This window comes from Choloepus didactylus, chromosome 19 (genome assembly GCF_015220235.1).
Source record: "Choloepus didactylus isolate mChoDid1 chromosome 19, mChoDid1.pri, whole genome shotgun sequence".
In the NCBI taxonomy this organism is placed as follows: Eukaryota; Metazoa; Chordata; class Mammalia; order Pilosa; family Megalonychidae; genus Choloepus; species Choloepus didactylus.
Genome location: NC_051325.1, coordinates 1,316,869 through 1,342,987, shown reverse-complemented (window position 1 = coordinate 1,342,987; position 26,119 = coordinate 1,316,869). Strand labels below are relative to the sequence as shown.

At 37.8% G+C, this 26,119-nt stretch overlaps 1 gene segment (V, D, J or C); it reads right to left on the bottom strand.

The window, feature by feature from the left end:
- Positions 1 to 4,663: 4,663 nt before the first annotated feature.
- On the bottom strand, positions 4,664 to 5,204 carry LOC119515972. The segment is given in 2 exon segments: positions 4,664 to 5,022; positions 5,107 to 5,204. Coding segments are annotated over 2 exon segments (405 nt in total).
- Between the last annotated feature and the right edge of the window lie 20,915 nt (positions 5,205 to 26,119).

Below are 26,119 nucleotides of genomic sequence, written 5' to 3'. Positions count from 1 at the left end.
GCAAATGTACAAAAGAGTACTCAATGTTCAAGGCACGGCTTATGTATTCCAGGGTTTATTGTCATTGGTATCCCTATTATAATTTCAAATGCAGATAATATTCTTTCCAAAAGGAATGTATCTTCAATTTAAAAAGAATATATATCAGATTTTTGGCACTGTTAGATTGAGGGATTCCATGAATTACCTAACAGATTTTTTTAGTCAAATTCTATTTTATAAAAAGCAACAGATCAATGTTACTATTGAAGAATTTAATCTATATATGAACTTGGCAATTAGATACATCTGAGTATGGAGTGTAAAATGTTTTCCAAAAAAAAAAAAAAAAAAAAAAAAAACAACAACAGGTATATCATCTCCATACCCAAAGAAGAAATCAATTCTGTAGGTATATTTTCAGTGGAATTGTAAACAAATAATTAAAGTTTAATTACTGTGAAAACAAATCTCTAATACAGTAGTATGAACCTTGTGTATTAAGCATAAAGGCTTGAAGCTATTTAATATATTGAAAATAACTTTTTGGGTGTGAAAATCTACAAGCCAGTTGATCCAAGAGCAAATGAGGTATCGAAGTTACTCAGTTGAGAATGGATATTATGTTAAACCTCATGTTTTAGAAAGCCATTACAATTATAATTCCAAAAGACAATAAAGCAAATAACATTTTTTAATAATGTAGAAATTAAAATCTATTTTCATATAGCCATTTTTAGGTGAACCTCAGCACCACAAGGAAAAATGAAATCATCAATGAAAATGACAGAAGAAAACAAAATGAATGTCATTGGAATCAGTTATTTTCCCTCATCTCAGTATAAAATCTATAGCAAAATTTGATACTATGCAATTAAAATTGTATTTCTCATACTTCTGAGTTGATTTTCTTTAAACTCTGTTTGATATGTGTGTTTAAATTTTTGTAAAAATCTTGTTTTCATGATTGTGAATCTGGTTCCAGTTCTTATACATTTATTTTTATACCAATATTAACATTAGATAGAAGGGGTCAAGACCAGCATCCTTCCTTGCTGCTGATCTTAGGGAAAATTACAGTCTTTTAGCATTAACAATGGTGATAGGTGTCATTTTTTTTTTGTAAATGCACTGAAACAGGATGTTTTCCTTGTTGAGTGCTCTTATTTATGGTAGAATTGACAAGTTAATAATACTTAGACTTCCAATACATGAACACAGACTATCTTCCATTTATAAGTCTTATTTGATTTCTTTTAGCAATATTGTATAGTTTTCTGTTGGCAGGTCTTTACACCTTTGGTTAAATTTATTCATATATATTTGATTGTTTTAGTTACTATTTTAAAAGGCATTTTTTACTTCATTTTCTCCTCATGTTGCTCATTATTTGTATATAGGAACACAACTAATTTATCTGTGTTGATCCAGTTACTGTCACTTTGCTGACCCTCCTAATTAATTGTAGAATCTCTGTTGTATTTTAATGCAATTGTTTGAGATACATCTACATACCAGACAACCATTCAAAATCTACAACCGATTTTTCAAATATCATCATATACCTGTGTATTCATCACTTCAATAAATATTTGAAAATTATCATTACTGAAAAAATAATAAAAACAAGATCAAAAAGCAAAATAAAAAGAAAACCTACAAATCTACCACATTTGAACTTTATTTTTTATTCATTTTCAGTCTTTATTTATCTAGTCCATACACTGGATAAAGGGAGTGGGAATCAAAGGTGTACACATATACAGTTACACCATAAAAGCTATGTCATTGTATAATCACTTGCAAGAATCCAGGCTACTGGATTACAGCTCAAGTCTTTCAGGTATTTCCTCCTAGGTGTTGTTAATGAACTAAAAACTAAAAAGTGATATCTATATAATGCCTAAGAATAACCACCAGAATGACCTCTCAGCTGTATTGGGATTCTCTCTGCCACTGAAAGTTTATTTTGTTTCATTTATCTTCCACCTGTTGGTCCAAGAGAGCTTGCTCAATTCCACAATACCAGGGTCAGGCTCATCCATGGGAATCATGTCCAAAATTGCCATGGAGATTTATGCCCCTGGGTATCATGTTAAATGTCTATGGAAGGGCAGTGAGTTTACCTCAAAGAGGGGCCATAACTTAGCAACAAAAGAGGCTTTGTTGGGATGACACAGGCATAAATAGGCTTAGCTACCCCTTTGTGGGAATGTTTCATAAGGGCAAGCCCCAAGGTCGAGGGGCTGTTCTATTAAATTTATAGTACATGACACTTGCAAAAAATCAGGAATTCCCCAGGTGGGGAAGTTTAATATTTCCACATTTTCCCCAGGTTCTCTAGTGGGCTTTGCAAATATTTTTGTTCTCTGCCAACATTACTCTGGAATGTATTGGGATTTCACACTAACAGGTATAAGCCTGCAAGAAATCACTTCTCATTTACAGTTCCACATAATTATAGTATTTAAATAAATTCACCATACAAATTTCATTACATAGTGTCCTACAGAAAATATAAATTTTGCAACAAATGAACATATCTTCCTTTGGTTTCACCCAGAATTTTAAGTTTTACAACACAGTCAATATCATCCTTTACCTTTAGTCCAATTTGCTTTAGTCATAACCAGATGAGCTCCACCTGAAGTCTGATTTCTTTGCCAGCTTTTCAAACAGATTTGTATAGGTTAATGCTGATTTTCATAGCTGTCAAACTTGCTCTGAAATTCAGGTGTCACACAGATATTCAAAATTCCAGGGGAAAACCAGGTTATTCACAAAGTTCATAACATTTCACAGTTTATTAATTAACTATAGCAACTCTTGAGTAGATATGACTGCTAAAAGACATTGCAACCTAAGAAAATTTACAATTAGCCAACCCCTGTGAACCTATGCTCTCAAATTCCATTCTTGGTTTCCACATAATATTTAATCCATAACAGTGTGGCATTATAATATCTGTCTTTTCACTTCTGGTGTATTTCACTCAACTTACTCTCCTTTAGGTTCATTCACCTTCTTGGAAGTCCCACAACTTCATTCCTTATTGTAGCCACTCAATACTCATGGTGTGTATACACCACGTTTCCCCCTTCTGTTCAACAATTGATGTACCCTCTGTCCACTTCCATCCATTGCAAATCAACAATAGTGTTGCCATATAGACCAGTGTGCAAATTCCATTTCTGCACCTGCTTTCAGTTCTTCCAAGTGTATACCTAATAAGGAGATTCCAGGAAAATATGGCAATCTTATATTTAGCCTCATGCGGAACTGCCATACTGCCATCCATACATGCTTCACCATTCTGCTTCCCTACAAAAAGGGAATAGGTACATCCCTCTCTCCATATTTCTCCAGCAATTTTACCTTTCTGTTTATATTTTAACAGTTTTATTCACACACAATTCAAACCATCAATATAAACTTTCAGTGATTTCTGGTATAATATGTGTTCACAACTACAACTTATATCAGGATATTTCCATTTCTTCCACAAAGAATGAAGAAGATGGGAAAATAAAAACAAAAAGAAGAAAATGAAAAATAATATAAAATTAAAAGGAGAAACAATAACAATAAAACCAAGATTAGCATAGCCTCCCTTATATCCCCCCTTCTTGACATTTAGTTTTTGTATATTTCCTTTGTTAGATTACATTGCAGTATATTACAATGCTATTTTAACTAAAGACTCTAATTTGCACTGAATATATTTTTCCCTATACCATCCTATTTTCAATACCTTCCAAATTTGCTTTCATTTGATCTACTCCATCTAAAAACATCCCTGTAATTGCATATTTAATCATCAAAGTTGTCTACCATAGATTTCAATAAATTATATAATCCCATTTCTCAATGGATATCTTTCCTTCTGGTAACATACTTGACCCTTGCCTTCCCCTTTCCACCATCCTCACATTCAGCTTTCTTCAATGTGCTTACAATATTGTGCTCTCATCAGGAAGTAGTGTGCTATCCATATCTGGATTGTACAATCAATCCTGTTGTGCATTCTTTACTCTTTCAGAATCAAATGCCCAATCCCTACCCTCTTTCTTCCTTTTTAAATATTAATGTATTTTTTTGAAACCTGTCTGTGTGTGTGTGTGTGTCTGTGTCTGAAGGGTGGGATTAACTGTTTGACCTTTGCATGGAATCATAATTTATAAAAGTCTTAATGTAAGTGCATGAACCTGATCCTTGAAGCCACAGAGATGGTGGGAACAGAGTGAGACATTTGGATGATTCACCCACATCCCTGACAGGATTTCCCACTTTTTCAGTTGAGAGAAATAACTTCACAGAGGTTGTGAATACAAGTTTTGTTCACAATTTCAAGCAAATGTAAAAGGAGGGGTCAAACCAAACAATGTATCAATTTATATATAATTTTATATAATAGATATGTATGTATATGTGTGTATTTATACACACACACACACACACAGGAAATAACAAGCAATACCTATTCTGTTTTTTAATCTCAGATACAACATAGCATGAACTAGAAAATATGTAATCACAGTTCTCTGCAGTTTCATGCTGTGGAGCAAGAAGAGGAAACCCCAGGAAGGCCAGGAAACTCCACCCAGCCCCTCTCTGCATCTGTTCCTGGGGATGGCCCCTGACTGCCCCCTGGTGGTCCCAAGTGCTCCCTGCAGCCCAGCCCCTCCTATGCCCTCATGGGAGGTTTTTGTCTGGGCTCACCCTGACTTCCCCTCACTGTGTCTATCCCACAGTAATATGTGGCCGTGTCCTCGGGTGTCACGCTGCTCAGCTTTAAATAAACTTCATTCTTGGAGGTGTCTCTGGTGATGGCGACTCGTGACTGAAAAGCTGGGTTATAGTTTGTGCTTCCACTTCTCCATATTGTTCCAACCTCCTCCTGCCCCTTTCCAGGGGCCTGTCGCTTCCATCCCACTGCATAGTAGGTTAAAGAGAATCCAGAGACAGAGCAGGTGAGGGACAGGGTCTGTGAGGCCTTCACCTGGCTAGGTCCTGACTCCTTCAGCTGCACCTGGGACAGGACACCTGAGGACAAGGAGAAACTCAGTGAGTCAGGTGCTCAGATGCAACATCCCCATTACCTTCATGTCTGAATCCTGAGACACTCACATCTGGAAGCTGCCACCAAAAAGAGGAAGAACCAGGAGGTTTTCATTTTCTTATGGGTGATTTCTTTGCCTGTCAGAAAATATTTTTCCAGAATGAGAAGAAGCCTGAATTTAAGTCAATGTGCCCTGTAATTTCATCAGGTCACACAGGTGGTCATTTGCATGTGGGTGGTATCTTTCTGGGTAAAGATGAAAGGGGGAGGGAAGATGATTTTCTCTGGTGCTGCCATGTGAGAGTTTGCCTGGGGTTGCCTCCTCCTCTCCCAGTTTCCTTCTTTCTCTAAGCCCAGGTTCATATTCCACCACACAAATTATGCTCTGTGAGCTGATCAGGGAGCCAGATCTTTTCACAGATCATGGATGTCTTTGGAATAGGGTCAGTGTTCCTCTGTTCCCAGGGATGTATTTTTTTATCAAATACCCACCACAAGCCCAGGCCCACCTAAAATTGTGAAAAAAACATTTTGATACATCATGTTCCTTTTTTCCAAAGAATGTTACCTACACCAAAATTTTAGGTCAACAGCTAAAGTTTGCAAAAAGAGTGAATTCCAAGACAACTGGGTATATTCATTTTTCTGTAAATAGGAGTGGCTTTCACTATATCAATAACTGAGGATAATATAATGTCACCTGTAACAGCTTCATTCTAATCCATGTTTAAGGTTAAGTGTTGGTTTTAGTTTGGTAATATAAGCCTATCAATAAGTTTATTTTTGAAACAGTCTAGACATTCATGTTTGGATTGCTAATCAATCTCAGTTTTGTGCAAATCATGCACAGCCTCCTAATCCTTTATTTTTCTTATTCAAACTGTATATCAGTAAGAAAATTATACATAGAACTCTGTCAGTGAGTGAGACCTTTTAGGAATTCAAAACCTCCTCAGGGTTAAAACCGAGATATCTAGTAGAAGGAGGTCAGCCACCTATATAAAAAAACTGTTGTTATGTACCAGGTATGCTACAAGTGTCCAGTTCTAACACATATGATTATGGAATTTGAATTCAGTGAATTTTTCCACTCCCTCAGGTGGACTAATATGCAGGAACCTTGGAAACAGACTTACACTTTGGATGGTTTGCAGAGGGTTTGAGCATCCCATGGTGTGATGGTAAGAGACTCCCTTGAAAAATCACCCGAGAGTTGCCCTCCTGAGACCCTGAATCACTGAATCCTGGGGAAGTATCTGAGCTTCTGTAAGTTAGTACAGGTGGAGATCACAGCACAGCTCCATCCCCTCCTTGCTGTGTCACCCTGAATATGTGACCACAGCCCTCTGTGCTTCAAGTTGAAAAGAAGTAAATTGGGAGTTTCAGTAGTAATATTGTGTGAACTTCATAGGATTACACTCATGTTAGATGTTACCTTCACTGTCATGATTATTATATCCCTTGAAAAAATGAGCTTGTTTGAGCCCTTGTCTCTGACCATGAATTTAGAAGTATCACCTGCTTTCTTCTTGCCCCTGACTTGTCACACCTGTGTGACAGGAGAAGATCAACCAGAAATTAGCTTCCTGGTGAACACCTGTCGACTGACTGTCACCATTGATTTTTTTTGGAAGCTTTTTGAAAAAAAATAACAGAAACATGAACACCTTCACTGTCCGCAAAGTGCTTAGGATGGGATAAAAGACCAGTAAGTCTGCAGTTCAAGGCAACCACAGGGTCAAGGGGCATCAAGTTCCAATTCAGTTCTAGCAGAGGATCCAGATATTGAGGGAGTTTCTCTGTCACTTTAGAGAAGGTGTTAAGTAACCTGACACACCTTCCTAATAGAAATGCCAGTTTTTTTCTGGAATCATGGGGCTGCAGTGGATGTCTTGGACTTCAAGGATGGTACTTGTGACTGGGGACAGTAGGCTTTATTCAAAGCTGCCACTAAAGTCAAGGCAGCTGCCCCTCAAGGGGTCAGGTTCCTAGGACATGTTTCCTTGGGTTCACATTGGATTGTTTGCTTGCTTGCTTTCTGACATTATAGCTTTATCACAGTAAGTTATCTCACAGTGCTTACATTAAATATTGGAAGAATGAAATGAAAGTATGTGATTTTCTTCTAATATGCCCCACCATGGAAAATGCCTATATGATATTATGTTTTTTGTTTTAAGAAGCTTCCACACATATAGGAATTTGGACACATTCCTACTAAAATGTTAGCATTTGTGTGAAGCCTACTCTTCATTTAAGCAAAACACAACATTCTTCACTCGTGGATCTGATCTGGACTTTTTAGCAGAGTTGACTGAAGCTAATTTCTTTCCAAAGTATTTCAAGGTTAGGATGGAAGTTGAATGCTGTTGGAAGAATGCAGACTAGTTCTACCATAAATGCATTCCCTCTGTCACCTCTTCAACAGTCCCCATACAACACAACAATGAACTTTTACTTCATGTGAATATAGACTATCAGCATTAGACAGGTGAAAATATCAGCATATTTACTTGGGTGTTTGCATTCTAGACAGTGCAGTGTCTTAGATTCACACCCTTTCCAGGCAAAACACCACAACTTAGTGGAATAAAATAAGAGGAATCTATACTTTCAAGATTAGGAGGCTAGATGTCCTGGAGAAAACAATGCACATGTCCATATGTAAGTGGACCCTGAAGCATTTTTCCTGACCCCTAATGCCTAAGCAGCTCCCTCCCTATGTTGTGAAAGTTCCCATTTCTCTTCTCTATGAAATCCCCATTTAACACTCCATAAATAGAAACATGTTTATAACAGTTTCAGCCATACCAGACTTAATGAGCTTTTACTGTGGAAATATGCACAGTTAAAGGACGGTTAACCTAGGAGAAAACTTTGCTAATTTTATCAGTAAAAATCGCATTCACTGAAACTGCCACTTACTAACCCACTAAAATAGCCCCTCACTTACTAATTTGCTAAAACTTTCCATTCCCTCTTTCAAGATTAATGAGGGCTTTATCTAACCCCAGGAGAAGTCACTGCTTTCCTCTTTCCCCACAGAATTAACTGAAACTAGTGGAAAATGACCTGAACTTTGGATGATCACAGGACATAAAGAAAATTTTGAGAGAACTGAAAATGTGCACAAACAAGAGGAAAAAGTAATACCAGACATGAAAAAAGCAAAACGTCTGATCATCATAAATTCCAGCATCATCACAAGTCAATCCCTCACTATTTCCAAACCAACTAGTCAATAATAATAACCAACTTGCAACCAAAAATTTTAATGAGGACACTGTCAGTGATTATAACCAACATGAAATCCTTAATTTGAAAGTTTACTAACTTTTCCTAATGTGCCAATAGACCTAAAATCCATATCCAGAGCCCCCTGTGTTTAATCCAATAAACATCCCTCACCTTTCCTGCTGAAGAAGACAGTTCTGAGGGAAGTATTCTCCTGTCTTCAAGAGGCTAGCCCTTGTTAAATAAAGTATTTCTCATCTCAAAATCTCAGTATTTATTAAATGGATCTGTGTGCATCAGGCAAGGACTCACTTTTATTTATTGCAGCTCTATTGAGATATATATATATATATATATACATACCCTACAATCAGCAGCAATATAGAATTATACACTCTAACATAATATAGTTGTGCATTCTCACTACTATGATTTATTTTTTTACTGTGAACTTTAATGTACATACCTAACAGTGACCACATTCAAAGTATGAATCAATTTTTCAATATTTCCCTTACTCCAAAAAATAAGTGAAAAAGAACACTTAAATCATTCCATCTCCACACCCCACAATATTTTTCACTTAATTTTGCCCCATATTTCTAATCATCTGTCCATACATTGGATGAAGGTAGTGTGAGCCACAAGGTTTTCACAACCACACAGTCACAACATGTAAGCTTTACAGTTACATAATCATCTTCAAGAATCAAGCCTACTGGTTTGCATTTCAACAACTTCAGGTGTTTTTCTCTCATCATTTCAGCACACTAAAAATTGCAAAGGAATATCTATACAGTGCATAAGAATAACCTCCAGAGAGACCTCTCAACTCCATTTGAAATCCCTCAGCAACTGAAACTTCATTTTGTTTCATTTCTCTTCCCTCTTTGGTTAAGATTTTTTCAGTCCCACAATGCCATGTCCAGGCTCATCCCCAGGAGTCAAGCCCAGGTTGCCAGTGGGATTTACACCTCTGGGATTCTGGCTTAGCCCCTCCTTTGCAGGAAAAAGCTTCATAAGGGAAATCCCCAAAATCAAGGGCTTGGCCTACTGTCCACAATCTTTGTAAGAATATCATTAACAACCCCAGTGGGGAAGTCCATTATATTCTCATTTTTCCCCAGTTCCTCAGTGGAGCTCTGTGAATACTCTTTTATTATCTGACCAAATTACTTTGGGATGTGTCAATAGTTTACACTAACCTGTACAAACCCACCAGATCTCACTTCATATTCAATATTCCATTTAATTATGGTTTGTAAATAAACTGACTACACAAGTTACATTATTTAGTGTGCTACAGAAAATATAGATCCTGCATCAAATAAGCATCTCTTCCCTTGGTCTCATACAGAAGTTGAAGTCCATGTCATGTTTTACACTTTTGCCTGATTTGCTTTAGGAAGACTCACTTTTGAGTCACCACAAATACTCTCTGGGTAAAATCACGTGAGACAAGGTTCTGTGTGTCTCTCCTGGATTCTGTGGTCAGCTGGGAATTGTAGACATATTTTTGCTTTTGGTTGTTTAACTCCAATCCCTGCCTCCTTTCTCACATGGACATCTCCCCTCTGAGTCTCTGTTTACTCTTCTTATAAGGGAAGTCATCATTGAATTGGGGCCCATCTGCATCTTAAATTAACTATTACAACTGCAAAGACCCTATTCCCAAATCAGGTCACATTCTTAGTTTCTAGAAGGAAATGAATAGGGGACAATATTGTATTACAGTGCCTGAAGTTTTCTTTAAAATGCAGAGCAAGGATTATTGTCACAGGAAAGAGTCTGGATGTGATGTATGCTAAAATTTACTGTATTTCTGCTTCTTATTTTCATTTCCTGGAAGGAATAATCTATCCTTACTGAAACAAGCAGAAAGTGAACTATACAAAAGTGGAGAGAGAAGAGGAATCACTTCATCTTGACACTTCACTACTACACAATGAAGATGCTATGGTGTTTACAAAGATGTGAACTAATTAAAATGTAGGTAACTTTTATAAGGGCTATTATTATGCAATTTGCCCTGATAATTTTAAATGGACTTTTTTCAAATAAATATTACTAGGTTTTCCAAACAGAAATAATTTGAAAAATTTGTAATATCTAAATTGCATAATTGGGAAAGATAATTTTAATGTGCTCTCAAGATGCAGAAAAATTCGGGAACATTTGCAATGCATGAAGTATTTTGTAATGATAAAACAATCATCTTCCATGAATTATTACTGGCATGCAGAGGAATTTCTCAAGGGAACAGTACATATTCTGTGCACAAACATCCCTTGAGAATTTATAGAAATGCATGTGCATGGCATTGCTCTACAGGTATACAGAAATAATGATTTTCCTATCTTGAGTGTGGCAGAGGGTGTCTATATGCTGAGCAATCTCAAATGACCTCCCAAAGGAAAATATTTTCTCTAATGATGAAATAAAGGCCAAATAAAAAGACATGAGTTGTTTAAGCTGAGTTCTCAATGTTCTTGTAACTTATGCCAAGTAAGAAATAATCGGGCAATTCTCTGCTTGAAAATCATTACATATTAGGTCAATATAACTTACCTATAGTCTGTAGTGTATTAACAGGTAAACAGTGAAAATCAAAATAAATAAAATGGCTATCAACAATGTAAATGCAGAGAAGCCCCATTGTAAATTTGATTTGACATGTAAATTATTTTATTTACAAATATATAAAGAGGCAAACATTTATGGATAGAAAGGAAACAGTATAATACATCAGAAGAATAAAAGTAAAACAGATTTTTTTCAATTGGTGTTACACATGCCTGAGACAGATGGACAAAGTACTCAGTAACTGAAAAGATAACTTAGGCTTAGGTCATCAGCTTTGAAAATAATAATTTGAAAATTAATGCAAACAAGTATAACCTAAAACTGGTAGCTGGGATATTGAAAGGATTCAGCTAATGAGAGCAAATCATATGAACAGAAATTTCTCCCACTAATAATAAGGGCACAAAGTGACTCTGCCAAGAATATCAGAAAAATACCTAGATATAAGCACCACTGCGATCTTTCTAGGATGAGACAGGATAAGGGTAGGTTCAGAAAATCAAAGAAACAGATTTATCAGGATGTATGTATCAACTCAATATCTACAAGTTTTGAAATCTAATAAATGAATATATAATTTTAATTTATCATCCACATAAGAAAAAATTTATCTGATAGATACACTAGCTTATTCAGGAAAAGAATTAAAATAAAATGTAGATTAAGGTCCTAAGGAGTTGCTCAATCAGGAAAACACCACTCCATGCAGGACACACCCCCACAGACTCCACTGGCTCCTACTTTTGGTCTGTGCTTGGTGTGTTTTGAATGCCCCCTACTGCCTAGCTCTCTCTCTGCACTTGGAGGTTTTTGTCTATGCTCACACACTGACTTCCCCTTATTCCATGTAAAGCAAGCAATTCACAGCTGTATTCTCAGGAGTCACAGCTCAGCAGCAGGATTAACTGGCTCTTGCATGGGTATCTAGAGATGGACAATCTACTCCAGAGACATGGATCATAGTATGCTTTTCCATGATGGCAAGTTTCTCATTAAAACTATAGTCTCTCACAGGTTCTGGCAGATCCAGTACCAGGAAGAACCAAATATTGTGGTGGAGAATCAGGACACTGTAAAACAGAGGAATATGATCTCTGAAGACTTCTCTAGGTATGGTCCTGAAACCAATAGCTAAACATGGGCCAGGAATGTGGGGACAAGAAGGGAAAAGAAATGTGTACTGATGAATATCATTCAGCTCATCTAGGTCATGCTTTTTGGCAATCTCTGATACACTCACAGGGAGAAGTAACAAACAGGAAAACTTAGTCATCTTGGTAGGTTTCCCTGGATATCGGGATGAGTTGTGGCAAAACCAATATTTGTTAAGAGACATGTATCACAGTTGGATACAATGAACCATCACAGGAGTGTCAGGAAAGGAGATTCAATTTTCCAGGCAAGGTCTGCAGGGAACCCTATGCCTGATGGTTTGTACCTGCATAAATTGCAGGGAACATAGGTGAATTTTTTGATAATTTTGTCAACAGAAATCCTGTCAGCCTGGACTGAGTGTGAGAATGTGACAGAGTCAGAATGCATTAAAGAAAGATTACAACCACAGAAAAATGGATGAAAGTTCTGGGGTGGAGGGACTTCCTGGAGCCAAGAGAGGAGGGCTGCTGCTCTGGCTTCAGAAAGGGCAGGGACATCTGGATATTGTAGACAATGTGGCCACCACCCTGCTGTTTGATGAGTGTGGGAACACTTCCTCAGGTTTTAAGGACAGTTTGTTTGCCACCCCAGGGTCAAGGAGAAAGTGGCCACCATGGAGAGTGTAGGGCTGCTGCTCCAAAGCCAGCTGGGGGGACAAGTTACTGTTGATCTTTGGATCTAATGGAATGGGTCTCAGAGGGTTTTGGACTTGCTTTAGAAATGTGACCCTTTCTTTCCCCACTGCATTGAGGATGTTTATCCTATGCTTGTCTTACCATTGTTCTTTGGAAGAGATGACTGATTCTCTAGATTTCAAATTTACAAAGAGAGAGAAGATTGCCTGTAATGGAGAATATCCTTAACTGATATACAAGATATTTTTCCATAGAATTCTTACTGAAATGGCATAAGAATTTTGGGGTATTAGTATGATATGAAGGGAATTTGCAAGTGGGAAGTTCATGGCTTTTGGGGTCCTGCACTAATTTAAATGCAAGCCAAAGATATTATGCAATGAATCACGACCTTTTACATCTTTATGTCCTAATCCTCAATGCTGTGACTGGGAAGCCACATGCAACTAGGATCTTTGAGGATATTATTAAAGAGGAGACCAGATTGCATTTAGTTACACCTGAATTAATTTCTTAGTCCTATATGAATAGGATAATTATAAGGAGATACATGTGGAAAGAGGTACAGATGACTGACCAGAGATAGAGGAAGAGATTCTGATGGACAAGACACCATCACAACCCTAGAGACTGCAGAGGAAGTGAATCACTGCTGACAGTTCAATATCACATTTCTAGCATCAAGAGTGTAAGAATAAATTCCTATTGTGTCAGGCAACTAGTCTGGGATACTTTGTTTAAGGCAGCCCTGACTGCTAAGGTGGGAATTTTTTCATATGTTTGTTAGCCATATATATATCCTCTTTGGAAAAAAAAAATGTCTTTTCATATATTTTGGTCAGTTATATTTTGGACAGTTAATACTATTGTAGCTGAATTGTAGGATTTCTTTATATATGCTGGATAAATTCTGTTGTTTCTAAATATTCTCCAAATGCTTTTTCCCATTGAATTGGCTGCATCTTCACCTTTTTGACAAAGTCGTTTTAGGCACAAATTTTGAGGATTTCCAAATTATCTATTTGTATTTTTATTGCGTATGCTTTGAGTATAACCTCTAAGAAGCTACCTCCTATCACTAGTGCTTGAAAATGTTTCCTTATATTATCTTTTAGGGGTTTTATCCTACTGTCTCTTATATTAAGTTCTTTGTTCCACTTTGGATTAATTTTTTTTTATATATGGTATGATTCAGGTTTCCTCTTCCATTCTTTTGCAGATGAATATCTTGTTCTCCCAGCCCCATTTGTTGAAAAGATTGTTCTGTCCCAGTTCAAAGGACTTGAGGCCTTATCAAAAATTAGTTGACCAAAGATCTGGGTGTCTATTTCCAAATTCTTGATTCCATTCCATTGATCAATATATCTATCTCTGTGCAAGTACCATGTTGTTATGACCACTGTGGATTTACAGTAGGCCAAAAGTCAGGAAGTGTAAGTCCTTCCACTTCATTATTTTTGGAAAGATTTGGCAATTCAAGGCCCATTTCCTATCCAAATAAATTTGTTAACCAATTTTCCAAGTGTGCAATCTAGGTTTTTGGAATTTGGAATAAAATTGCACTGAATATGTAGAACTATTTGGGTAGAATTGAAATCTTAATGACATTTAGCCTTCCTACACATGAACATAGAATATCTTTCCACCTAATTATGTCCCGTTTCATTTCTTTTTGTGATGTTTTAAATTTTTCTCTGTAGAGTTCTTTTACATCCTTGGTTATGTTTATTCCTATGTACTTGAATTTTTTGTTTGCCATTTTGAATATTTTTTTTTCTTGCTTGCATCTTCAGTTAGGTCATTACTAGTATATAGGAACTTTACTGATTTTGGGGCATTAAAATTGTGTCCTGCCACCCGGCTGAATCTATCTGTTTGCTCAAGAAGGTTTGTCATCCAAAAATAATTTTATATCATCTGCAAACAAAGACAGTTTTACTTCTTCATTTCCAATTTGTTTGCCCTTAATTTCTATGCCTCAATGAATTGCTCTGGCTAGCACTTCTAACACAATGCTGAATAATAGCAGTGACAGGGGACATTCTTGTCTCATTCCCAATCTTTGTTGGAAGACTTTCATTCTATCACTTTTTAGTATCATACTGGCTGCAAATTTTTCATTTATGGATTTTATTATATTGAGGAAGTTTCCTTCAATTGTATAATTCTTGGGATTTGATTTGTCAGTATTTTCTGAGAATTTTTGCATCTCCATTCACTAGGAAGATTGGCCTGTAGTTTTGCTTTCTTGTAGTAACTTTATCTGGTTTTCATTTTAGAGTGATATTAGCCTCATAAAATGAGTTATGTAGTGTTCCTTTTTCTGCCATTTTTTGAAAGATTATGAGCCAGAATGTTGCCAGTTCTTTTTGGAAAGTGTGCTAAGATATCCTTGTCAAGCCATCCGGTCCTGGGTATTGTTTTGGTAGCAATCCTTTGATGAAAAGTTGGATCTCTTTACTTCAGCTTTTTATGCTGTATATCCTTATTAGTCTTGTGTCTCATTATTGGTCCTGTGTCTGGTTGTTCTATATATTGAAGAGAGTGCTGTAGTGACTGTTCCATCTTTATTGTAGAAATGATATTACTTCTTTCAGTTTTGCCAATGTTTGTCTCATGTACTTAACAACACTTTCTTTGGGTGCGTAAACATATATAATTGTTATTTCTTTTTTCTGAATTGTTTCTTTTATTAAAAAATAGGGTCCTCCATTGTCTTTTATGATATCTTTGAATTTTATGTCTATTTCGTCTGTTAATGTTATTGCTACCCATGCATACTTTTTGTTGCAGCTTGCATGAACTCTTTTTTCCCCCATTCTTTCACTTTCAACTGCTCTGTGTCACTGGCTTTAACATGAGTCTCTTGTAAACACCATATTGAGGGATCCTACTTTTTAATCCATTATGCCAATCTGTATGTTTTAATTGATGAGTTTAATCTATTCATATTCAATATTATTATGGTGAAAGCAGTTCTTGAACCAGACATTGGATATTTTGTTTTTCAAGGATTGCTTGCAGTTTTTTCTTCAACCACTTTATTTGAAAATCCAGTTAGTGATTAAGCATAGTTCTTTTCTTGCACAGGTAAGTAAAGACACCTAGATTTTCCATGACACCTGCTAAGATGACTGCAGCAACCATTTTCTTGAAAGCTATGTGTTTGGCAGTCCCATGACATTTAGAGTTCTCAGGGCCTATGAGTGTGCAACCATCTGCCAAGAAGACGAGGCGTGGTGGGAGGGAGACTGTTGTGTTCCCATTTACCATATTCCCTGTGGCTCACCTTGCCTTACCTGGTACAGTTCAGGCCAGAGGACACAGGGTGGAAATAGGAGCAAGGTGACTGCAGATTAAGGCACTGCAGAGGAAGTAGACCAGGCCAGAGAACACTTGAGTCCCTGGTACAAAGGCAGATTGGAGTAGGAGGATGCATGTGACTTGAACAACACTAATAATGATTACCAGGCTAAGCAGAAATGCCTATCATGTTCTAAAAATAAATATCTTGATAGGATTACAATTTAGCTTCTCAGTAGCCCTTTTGTGGACCCTTATCTCTCACCACCGTGATTGCACAAGGATCACCTGTTCTGTTCTTGTCACAACTTGTCACATTTGTGTGACAAGGGAAGATCAACCCCCTACCTGTTTAGACTCATGGACAACACCTGCATATTCACACATTTTTGTTTGAGATCTTTTTTTAATGAATCATGGTCTCAGAACACTATTCTTGGGAAATATTCATTTTGCCTGAATTTCATGTTACTGTTATATAGGGTTTCACTGTACTCAGGTTTTTATTCTCTAGCCTCTCTTCTATGACCATTATCAAAATTAGGAAACTTGAATAATCATGTTCACACCTTGGTAATTGTCAATGAGATGGTACATTAAGATTTATGCAAAATTAATTTTAGTTCTTGGTAAATGTCTCATTGATAATGTGGATATAGATCCTGAGATGAAATAAAAGAATGAAAAATATATTAGTACTGTACTAAAAAGAATCACTTTATTTTGTCCACAGAATATAAAACAAAATAATTCAAATAACCATCTGCATAGGAACTGAGTCATATCAGTTCATAAGTTAAAATTGTCAGCCTAATTATGCAATCTCATTTTCCATATCTGTGCCCTTGTGAGCATGTGACATGGTTCCAGCAGGGAGGCAGGAGAGATCATATCTGAAGGCATTTACAGACCTCCAAAAGGACACTCTAGTAGAAATGCCAACCCTTCCAAGCCCCTCTTCATATCTACATATTGTCCTTGTGTTGCTGTCACCATGACCACAGGTGATTGCCATCAACTGGAGGATAAAGCTGCCATGCCAGATGTTTCATAGTGAAAACATGTGAAGAGTTAATTTACAAGTATATGCCCCACTGGTTTAACCAAGCCTGGAACCCATCACATCTCCACTTCTTGTTCATGAGATCATAAACATCCTCATTGTTTAAGCAGTCTTTCTTGCCTTTTCATTGCTTCATGCTGAAAGAATCATACATTTTACTGAATCGTTTTTGAGGTATAACTTAAAAGATTTACAAATCAGAGGTCCAAATGAGGATATGGTCAGCATAGGACAGGTAGAAGACATGATTAAATCACAAGATTGGGCTCAGAAGGAAGTTGCCTGCTCAGGGACACCAGGGGGCTGGAGCTGCTTTAAATGAAGGTTGACATATTCTGATGTTTTGTAGATTAAAAGCAGAATGGATATTGTTATCTGGGTAAAAAGAGACATGGGAGGCACATCATGAATATGTTGACAGAGAGGTAAGGTAGCAGGATCATTTGTCCCTAGAGGATAGAGGAATGGAATGTTCACTACAAATGAGGAATATAAGTGGAAAGAGAGAACATGAAACTTCTGAAGAACAGGGGTATGGGGGGTATATCATTAATGTAGGGGCATGTGAGTGAGACAGAAAGACCTAAATCCATAGGGAAGATGGGTTATGAGAAGTACCTGGTGTAGGGAGGTAGAAGCACTGATATCACACGGATGTTAAAAAAAATATGGATCTGTCTTGGAGATAGGAAATGTGTGTCCACAAAGATGTCCCAGCAACAGAAATTCCATGAGGGTCAGGCAGTTCTCTGGTGGACCAGGATGAAACTGACCTTTCATAATATAATTAACTGATCAATTTCCTAAACTCTCTTTCAGATTTAGACTTGGGGCAAGAATGGGACATTACTAGACCATATCCCTCTGGCAGACCCATGGCCCTCCAATCTGGCACCTGATGTCCCAGCACACAAAGACTTGTCTAGCTGGTCAGTGGCTCATTGATCCCCCATGGTATTTGAAGAGACCAATCAGAGGTTTCCCAAATTTACACAGTGAGGAAAAATTGTGTCAGTTTATAAGTCCTCCTTGTCCCAAGGAAAAGGATATGGGGAAAATTGTAGAGAGTTTATCCAGTTGCATTTTGTGAAGTCATCATCCACAATTTAACATTACACTGTTTTCTATTACAAAATAATATATAGTTTGTGTCAATGTGTGTGAATGATGGTGAAATTTCCTATACTCTAAGATTTACCCTAAAATAAAAGACTTCTTGGATTAGGTGTTCAAAGCCCACACCATGAGTAAAGTGTACTTGACAACAAAAGCGAGGGCTACTTCTGATGGCAAAGCAAAATGAGACTTTCTCTCAGAAGAGGCCACTCAGAAGAGAATTTTAAAGACACCAAGTTTCCCAAACAGAGAAACCACAAAATGACTCATGATTACTTTATTTGTTTTCTTACCATTTTAGTGAATATATCCCCAAATTAGGCAGGGTATCAAATACAAATTCAAATTCTGTATGCAAGCCTAAATTAAATATGTGAGGATGTTTCCTCTTATTACAATGAACATTTTTCAATCGAGAGACTTCAGTGGAAGTAAGAGAACCATAAATCTAGGTAGAGGAAGCCCTGGCTACTGACAGGAAGCCAGCCATCAGCATCATATCAGCACCTGCACCTGGAGCTGGACCCTGTGTTCTGTGGTCTCTGAGCACCCCCTGCAGTCCAGTCCCCTCCCAACACCCTGAACGGAATGCATCCTTCTGGCTTCCCAATGCCTCTTGCTCACTGAGTATTTCATACAGTAATTCAAGTCTGTAACCTGGGCTCTAAGGTACGTGTATCTACAGATAAAATGTTTTCCTTTTTTTTTTCCCAGATGGTGGATCAGCACTTCATGGGATCTGTACTTCTTAGTATCTACTTCATTTTCTAAAACTCCAACACATTTCAGCCCCTTTCTGGGTGCCTGGCAGAACCAATCCATTCAGTAGTTACTGAATTTGAATACAGAGCTGCACATGAGAATGTCAGAGACACCCCAGGCTGTAATAAATCCCATCCAGTTTCTATCAACTTTTCCTCACACTGGACACCTGTGAGCACAAAGACATCCTGGTCAGAACTGTTGCAAATACCCAAATATTTCTCAGTGCTCTCCACTCACATCCATTTATATGCTCAATATTGTATGTTCTCCAGAAAATAATTTTAAAATTTTTTTAATTTGTGGAATATAACATATAAACAAAGAGATAACTTTCCAAGTGCAATTTAACAATTAGTTAGCAAATATCAAGAAATGTTATGGGTTACAGTTCCACAGTTTGTTGTTTCAATACTGTGAAATATAGCATAAATACAAAAAGGTGATAAATTTCAAATTACAGTTTAACAATTAGCTATAGAGAAATATCACACATTGCCACTGGTTACATTTCTACTGTCTCAGTTTCTTCACTCTAGCCATTCTAATACCCTAGGGAAAAAAAAAAGAAAAAATTATGTAGAGATTAAGCATTGAAAATCCATTTTTTAAAAAATTTGATATTGTCTGTTGCTACTCTTCCTCTAGTGTAGTCACTTTCCTTCTCATCAGGGATGTTTAGGCAGTATCCATCCTAAATTTTTCATGTTGAAAATGGGTGTCAACAGTATGGAAAAAAAGGATTGTATCTGGTTGATATTCTTGAACAGGTTCTTGCTGCTGGTTTTGGGTACTTAGCTGGCATAGGAACACTCTGGAGGATTTAAGTTTCTGAAGAATAAACGTAGTGAGTGAAACTTTTATAGAATCTAATGTAGGGGCATGGCTATTCCTTAAGGTTTTCAGGACTCTGTTGACTTGAGCTTATCATACATGGCCATTTGGTACATCTTTCTGAAGCTTGCATAGGAGTAACCAGCAAGAGAGTCTCTAAACTCTATTCAAAATCTATTAGCCACTGAGACTTCATTCTGTAGCCATTCTTACCCTCTTTTATTTGAAAAAAAAAAAAAAAAAACATTCTCCCTTTAAAACAGAAATAAAATCCCATCAAAAACTCCATCGAGAATTCCCTGTGTTCTATCTCAGTCAGTAAGTGTGTTGACCTGGGAAATAATGCTGGGGCTCTCTCTCAGGCCTTCAGAGTCTGGTCAGGGATGTATTTCTGCAGCAGAGGGAGGGGTCCTATTTGTATTTTCTAATATAATTCAGTAATTTCTGAAGTTACTGGCTTTCAGAAAGGACAGTGTCCAGAGCAGACTTGAGTGACTTGAGGGACAAAAATTGGAATGATAGCATCTGTGCATTTGTGAAACCATGAATTCCTATTTTGTGATTTTTTCTGGGTTATCAACATAGCACCTATTATTACACTTCATTATTATATATCCATAAAATATTTTTAAAGTGAGGGGGATTTGGTTTCTCAGAGTTTTTGGTGGAGTTGGTGACATGACCTTGGAAGCTTGGGCTGTAGTTTGTAAATGCATAACTAGGATCAATGCTTCCTACACACTCCATGTCCTTTTCTGGTTCCCAGTGCAACCAGCCTATCCAGTAATCAGCAAAGCTGTATCCAGGTGCTTTACAGGAGATTGTTAGAGGCTCCCTGGACTTTTTCTCCACTGGTGCAGACTGCACCAGCTGCACCTCAGGGAGGACACCTGTGTGGGAGACACAGGATCCAAAGATTAGAGGCTCCTTCCTCTCCACCCTCTTCTGTGACACCAAGCCCTGGGTCATCCCTGACATGGGAGAAGAGCCAAGATGAGGGCAGGATGGTGGCAGTCCCCATCTGTGAAGGAGGATGGAAAGGAATAGCAGTGAGGACACAATATGGGCTGTTGGGGAGTCTGCAATGGGGAAGGGTAGCAGTGGATTTAAATGGGAGGAACCTCTTACTTTGCATATTTACTGCCTGCCTTCCAGATGAGACTCCAGAGGGTTCAAAGACCAAAATCTCAAGGACAGGGAAAGATACTGGTCTAGAGCCTCCCAGGTGGATCAACAAATCCCCAATAATCCTGATCCCACTGTGGGTCTTGAGTACACAGAGATGAGCCCTCACTCTCCTCCAAGGCATCTTCACAGTCCAAAAATGGATGAGAATGTGATAAATTTAGTGAGTCTGCAGTTAAAATACCCACAAGGTCAGGGACACAAAGTTCCCCTCTTCAACTTTTGCAGAGGATCAAGCTAGTGAGAGAGTTACTCTCTCATTATAGAAAGGGTGTTAAGTATTCAGGGCACCCAGAAACACTTTCCCATAGAAACACCTGGTGTGCCTGGAATCATGGGGAAGCTATGTATGTCCTTGGACCTTAGGGATGGGAGTCATGATGGGGACAGTTGACTTTATTCAAGGCTGCCTCCCAGGTTGATGCAGCTGCCAGTCAATGGACCTGCGTCTTAAGTTCTGATTGCTTGGGCTCACATTGGATTGTTTGCTTTCTTTCTGTCCAACATTATAATTTTATCACAAGAAGTTATCTTCCTATTAAATATAGGAAGAATGAAAATTTAAGTATATGTATTTCTTCTGAAATTCCATTCCATGTAAAATGGGTTTATGGTATATTTTTATGTTTTAAGGGACTTCCAATCACAAATATGAATTCGAACACATTGTTACAAAACTATTAACATTTGTGTCAGGTCTAGGCTTCATTTAGACATAATACAACCTTCTCCTCTCATGGATCTGATCTTGACTTTTTGGTGGATCTGTCCTGAATACAACTACTTTCTTTCTTCATAACACTTTCCAAAGTCTTTCAAGATCAAGGTTGTTTTTGAGTGCCATTGGAGGGACCCAGACTAGTTCAAGCCTAAAAGAATCTCATCTGTCACCTGCTCAATGATCCTCATGCTGCCCAAGTGTAAACTTTTACTGCATCTGTGGTAGACCTTCAGTATTAGGGAGCTGAAAATATCAGCAGAATTACATGGATGTGTGGATTCTAGCAAGTGTAATTGTTAGATTCATATTATTTCTAAGCAAAACACCACCTCTTGTTGGCAGAACACAAGAGAGATGTACTCTCTCAAGATCAGGAGGCTAGATGTCCTGGAGAAATCTATGCACATGTCCATATGTAGTGGACCCTAAACAATTTTTCATGATTCCCACTGCCTAAGAATATTCCTCCCTAAATAGATTGTGAAAGTTTCCATTTCTATTTTCTATGAGATTTCCACTTACACATCCCATCAGTGAAAGCTTGCTTTCAACAGTTTCAACCAGATTAGCCTTAAATGACTTTAATTTTATAGATACACAGATTTAAAAAAAAAAAAAAACAGGGTACCTGTCGGAAAACTTATCCTAATTTTAACATTAGAAATCACACTCACTGAAACTGCTACTTACAAACCCACTGGGATATCTGCTTACTTACTAACTTGTTGAAACTTTCACTTCCCTCTTTCAAGAAAAATGAGAGAATTATCTAACAATGGACAAGTTATTGCTTTCTTCTTTCCCCACAGAATTAAATGAAACTAGTAGAACATGTTACTAGTGGAACATGAAAAGAACAGACCTGAATGTAAGATGACCCTGGGACATAAAATACACTGTAAGAGAAATCAAAGTGCAGAAACAACAAGAAAGAGGAATACCAGACTTGAAAAAAGCAAGAGGTCTGACCACCATAAATTCCAGTATTTTCACAACCCTATCCCTCAATATGACAGAACCCATCTACAAAAATAATAATTAACTTGCAACCCTTAATTCAAATGTGGACAAAACCAATGATAAACAATTTATAAACATTAATTTGAATGTTTACTAAACAACCCCAATATGTCATAGCCGTAAAATCTCTAAACCCAACTCCCTTTGTTTAATCAAATATATATACTTTGCATTTCTAGCAGAAGACAGATCAGAGGAAAATATTAGGTTAGCCTTTGCTAAATAAACATTTTCTCTTCTCAAAATCCAAGTGTCCACTCATCAGAGCTGTGTGCATCATGCAAGCACACATGTTTGAGTCAAATATGATCCCTTGAAAAAAAACATCTCAAGAGAGTATGTTCCATGCCTCTCTCCTGGCTTTTGGCGACAGCTGGCAATCCCGGATGTTTTTTGGCTTTTAGCTGCATAACTCCAATCCCTGCATACTTCTCCACATGGACATCTTCTCACTGAGTCTCTATTTACTCTTCTGGATTAGGGCCCACTTGCATCTTAAATTAAGTCACTGCATCTGCAAAGACTCTATTCCCAAATAAGGTCATTTTCTTAGTTTTCAGAAGGATGTGGATTTTATGGGACTTTATTTTAATCCAGTAGATGTAGTTTTCTTTAAAATGCACAGCATGAATTAGTGGCACAGGAAAGTGTCTGAGTGTGATATTTGCTAAAATTATACCATTTTTCAGCTTCCTATTTTAATTCCCTCAAAGAAATAATGTATCCTTACTGAAACAAGCAGAAAAGTGAGGATTAAAATGAGAAAGTGGAAGAATCACTTCATCCTGACACTTCTTTGATAGGCTTGAAGCCCAATCCTGCAGAAGTTGGGTCTGGGCTCACACTGCCTTCCCTGCACTCGTGTTTCCCACAGTAGTCCATGGCTGGGCTTCATCTTTCACAGAACTCAGCTGCAGAGAGAACTGGTTTCTGGAATTGTCTCTGGCATCAGTGTCAGCTATAGAGCCACAGGTTATATGTTGTGTCACTGTCAGCACCACTACACCTGGGATAGGATATCTGGAAACAGGAAACATTTGAAGTCACCCACTTCATATATTTCATTTCCCTCACACCATCCCAAATTCTGGGATATATGCATAGGTGAGATCTCCCACAGGGAGAGATAGACCAAAATGATTTCCTGCTATTTGGGATAAATTTCATGAACCCTAGAAAAATGTACCTAAGAGATGAGAAGCCTGACTGTGTAGCAGAGGGGCTGTGATGATGCTCATGAGGCCAGAGTGTGATTTATATGTGTGTGGATAAAGATGGAAAGGGTTGGCTGGTGGTCCCTTGGCTGGGGTAATCTGCTCTCCAGGGAACAACTACATAAAATAACCACAGGTCAGAGAGCAAGGTTTGGTGTCAGAAAGCATAAAATTTATTTCCTGATATTGTGTTTTCCCATGTTCAAGAGAATTATATTCCTGTGAACAGGATTTATTTTCTCTAATTATGAAAAACTATCCTTGACATTTACAAGGCAGAACATAAATACATTTTATATGAGTGAATACATTATTGAATAAAATGGAGAGCATTTTATCACATAACCAGAAATGGTGTTAAGATAGCAACACATATGGTATAATTTCCACAGGTACTCTGAATTTTCCATCACTCATCATCTCTCCTCTGTCACATGGAAAAGAAAACATAGTGGAGCAGCAGAGTGTGTGAAATAAATCAGTGTGAGAAGAAGATGCCATTTCCTGAGCACTTTCACTCTGCACAATTTCAGGCCACATCTGCCTCTGTCTAGATTTCCTGTGAAAGTCAAAGGAGACATGATTGCCCCTAAGATGTAGCTGTGAGGAAAATGCAAAGAAAGAGAACATTTAGAAGTGGACAAGGTTCAGGGGGAACCTATATGATTGGAGGGAATAAACTGAGAGTCTCAAGCAGGAACCTCCCTACTCACTCTCCCTCTGCAGTATCTGGTCCCTGCATTGTGGACAGGATGGCCCTTAGCCCAATTGCTCTGTGCTTCCTAGCAGGGGGAGATAAGGGTTTCCTGCCCTTCCCAGGGGTCCCTGGTACTTCCTAGCTCAGAAATGTGCACAGCTGTGTCATCAGGTCTTGAAGGATCACCCGTAAATTCACCTCAATCTGGAGGGTCCCTGGTAATGCTTTCCTGAGACCCAGTGGAGCTGTTCTGGGGATGAAGTTCCCACCATCGCTGAACCTGTCCACATATCAGAGCCTTTCCCCAGGAAGCTGGAATTCAGAAAGATCAATGGAAAAGGAGCCAGTTATCTCATAGGTGATGCATGTTTTCTGGAAGTCCATGCTCGCCCCTCGGTTAGAACTTAGGAGGTGCACCTAAGCCTGCACTATCAGTACTAAGAACCCTCCTTCCTTAAACACAAAATGCATCAAAGAGAAAAGAATTTTCCAGTGGTGCTTGGTGGGTTGGAGGCAGATGGACACATCCCCAACTTCCCAGGGTGTGGAGGAATGTGTTGTCTGAGCACAAGTCTGAGAGGCTCTGGCCTCCCTGGAAGGGCATCACATGATTTCCATCTGCAGAAACCTGTGATTTGCAGGTAAGATAAGTAGTGTGACTGTTCTTCTTGATGGTGCTGCCTGCTTAACAGAAAAACAAAAGTGTGGCACTTGACATTGTAATAATATGAAAATACATAATCCTATTTGGGTAAAATAATACACAATTAAATAATGATTAATATATCTAAGAAATATTGAAAGAAAGACAATTATGTTTAAATGGAATCAGAAGTACTCTTTGTAAAAGTGAAAAATAAACAAACATTGTCAGCCTACTGTTTTTGTCTTATATCATCTTCTAATGCATACATTGAAAACATGAGTGCTGTGTGTGTTTCATAATTATAACATTGAACGTAAGCAAAGCAGAATATATAAAAGATTTATAATAAGCACAGGGAACTGGTCCTGGGTGCCATAAAAGCCTGAGAGAACAAGCTGAAGCCACTGGATGCTGCTCCTTAGTTCATGACAGGGTTTCCCTATCTTCCTCCTGTTACCTGAGGTTTCAAACACTGCATGTTAGGAGAAGGTCATTTTTCATTGCCCTTCCCAGAACATTGACTTAAATTCAGAAAATGAATGTAACAATGTCAGTTGAAAGATAATTTTGTTTACACTTCCATCCAAATTCTGAGAACAATGTAGGATATATATGCATATACATACTCATATACACACACACACACACACACACACACACACATATATATATATTTCAGAAACACAAGTAATAATATTTTTTAACAAAAACTACACAAATCTCTACTTTTTTTGGATCTTGTTTACATCCAAGCAGAGCTTAGCTTAGAAAAGTAGCAATGGCTGTTCTCTGGGGGTTTCACATTGTGAAGGAAGAAGAGGGAACAAGAGGCAAGGCCAGGAAACTTCTCCTAGTCCCTTTCTGCACCTGTTCCTGGGGATGGACCATGAGCACTCCCTGGTGGTTGCAAATG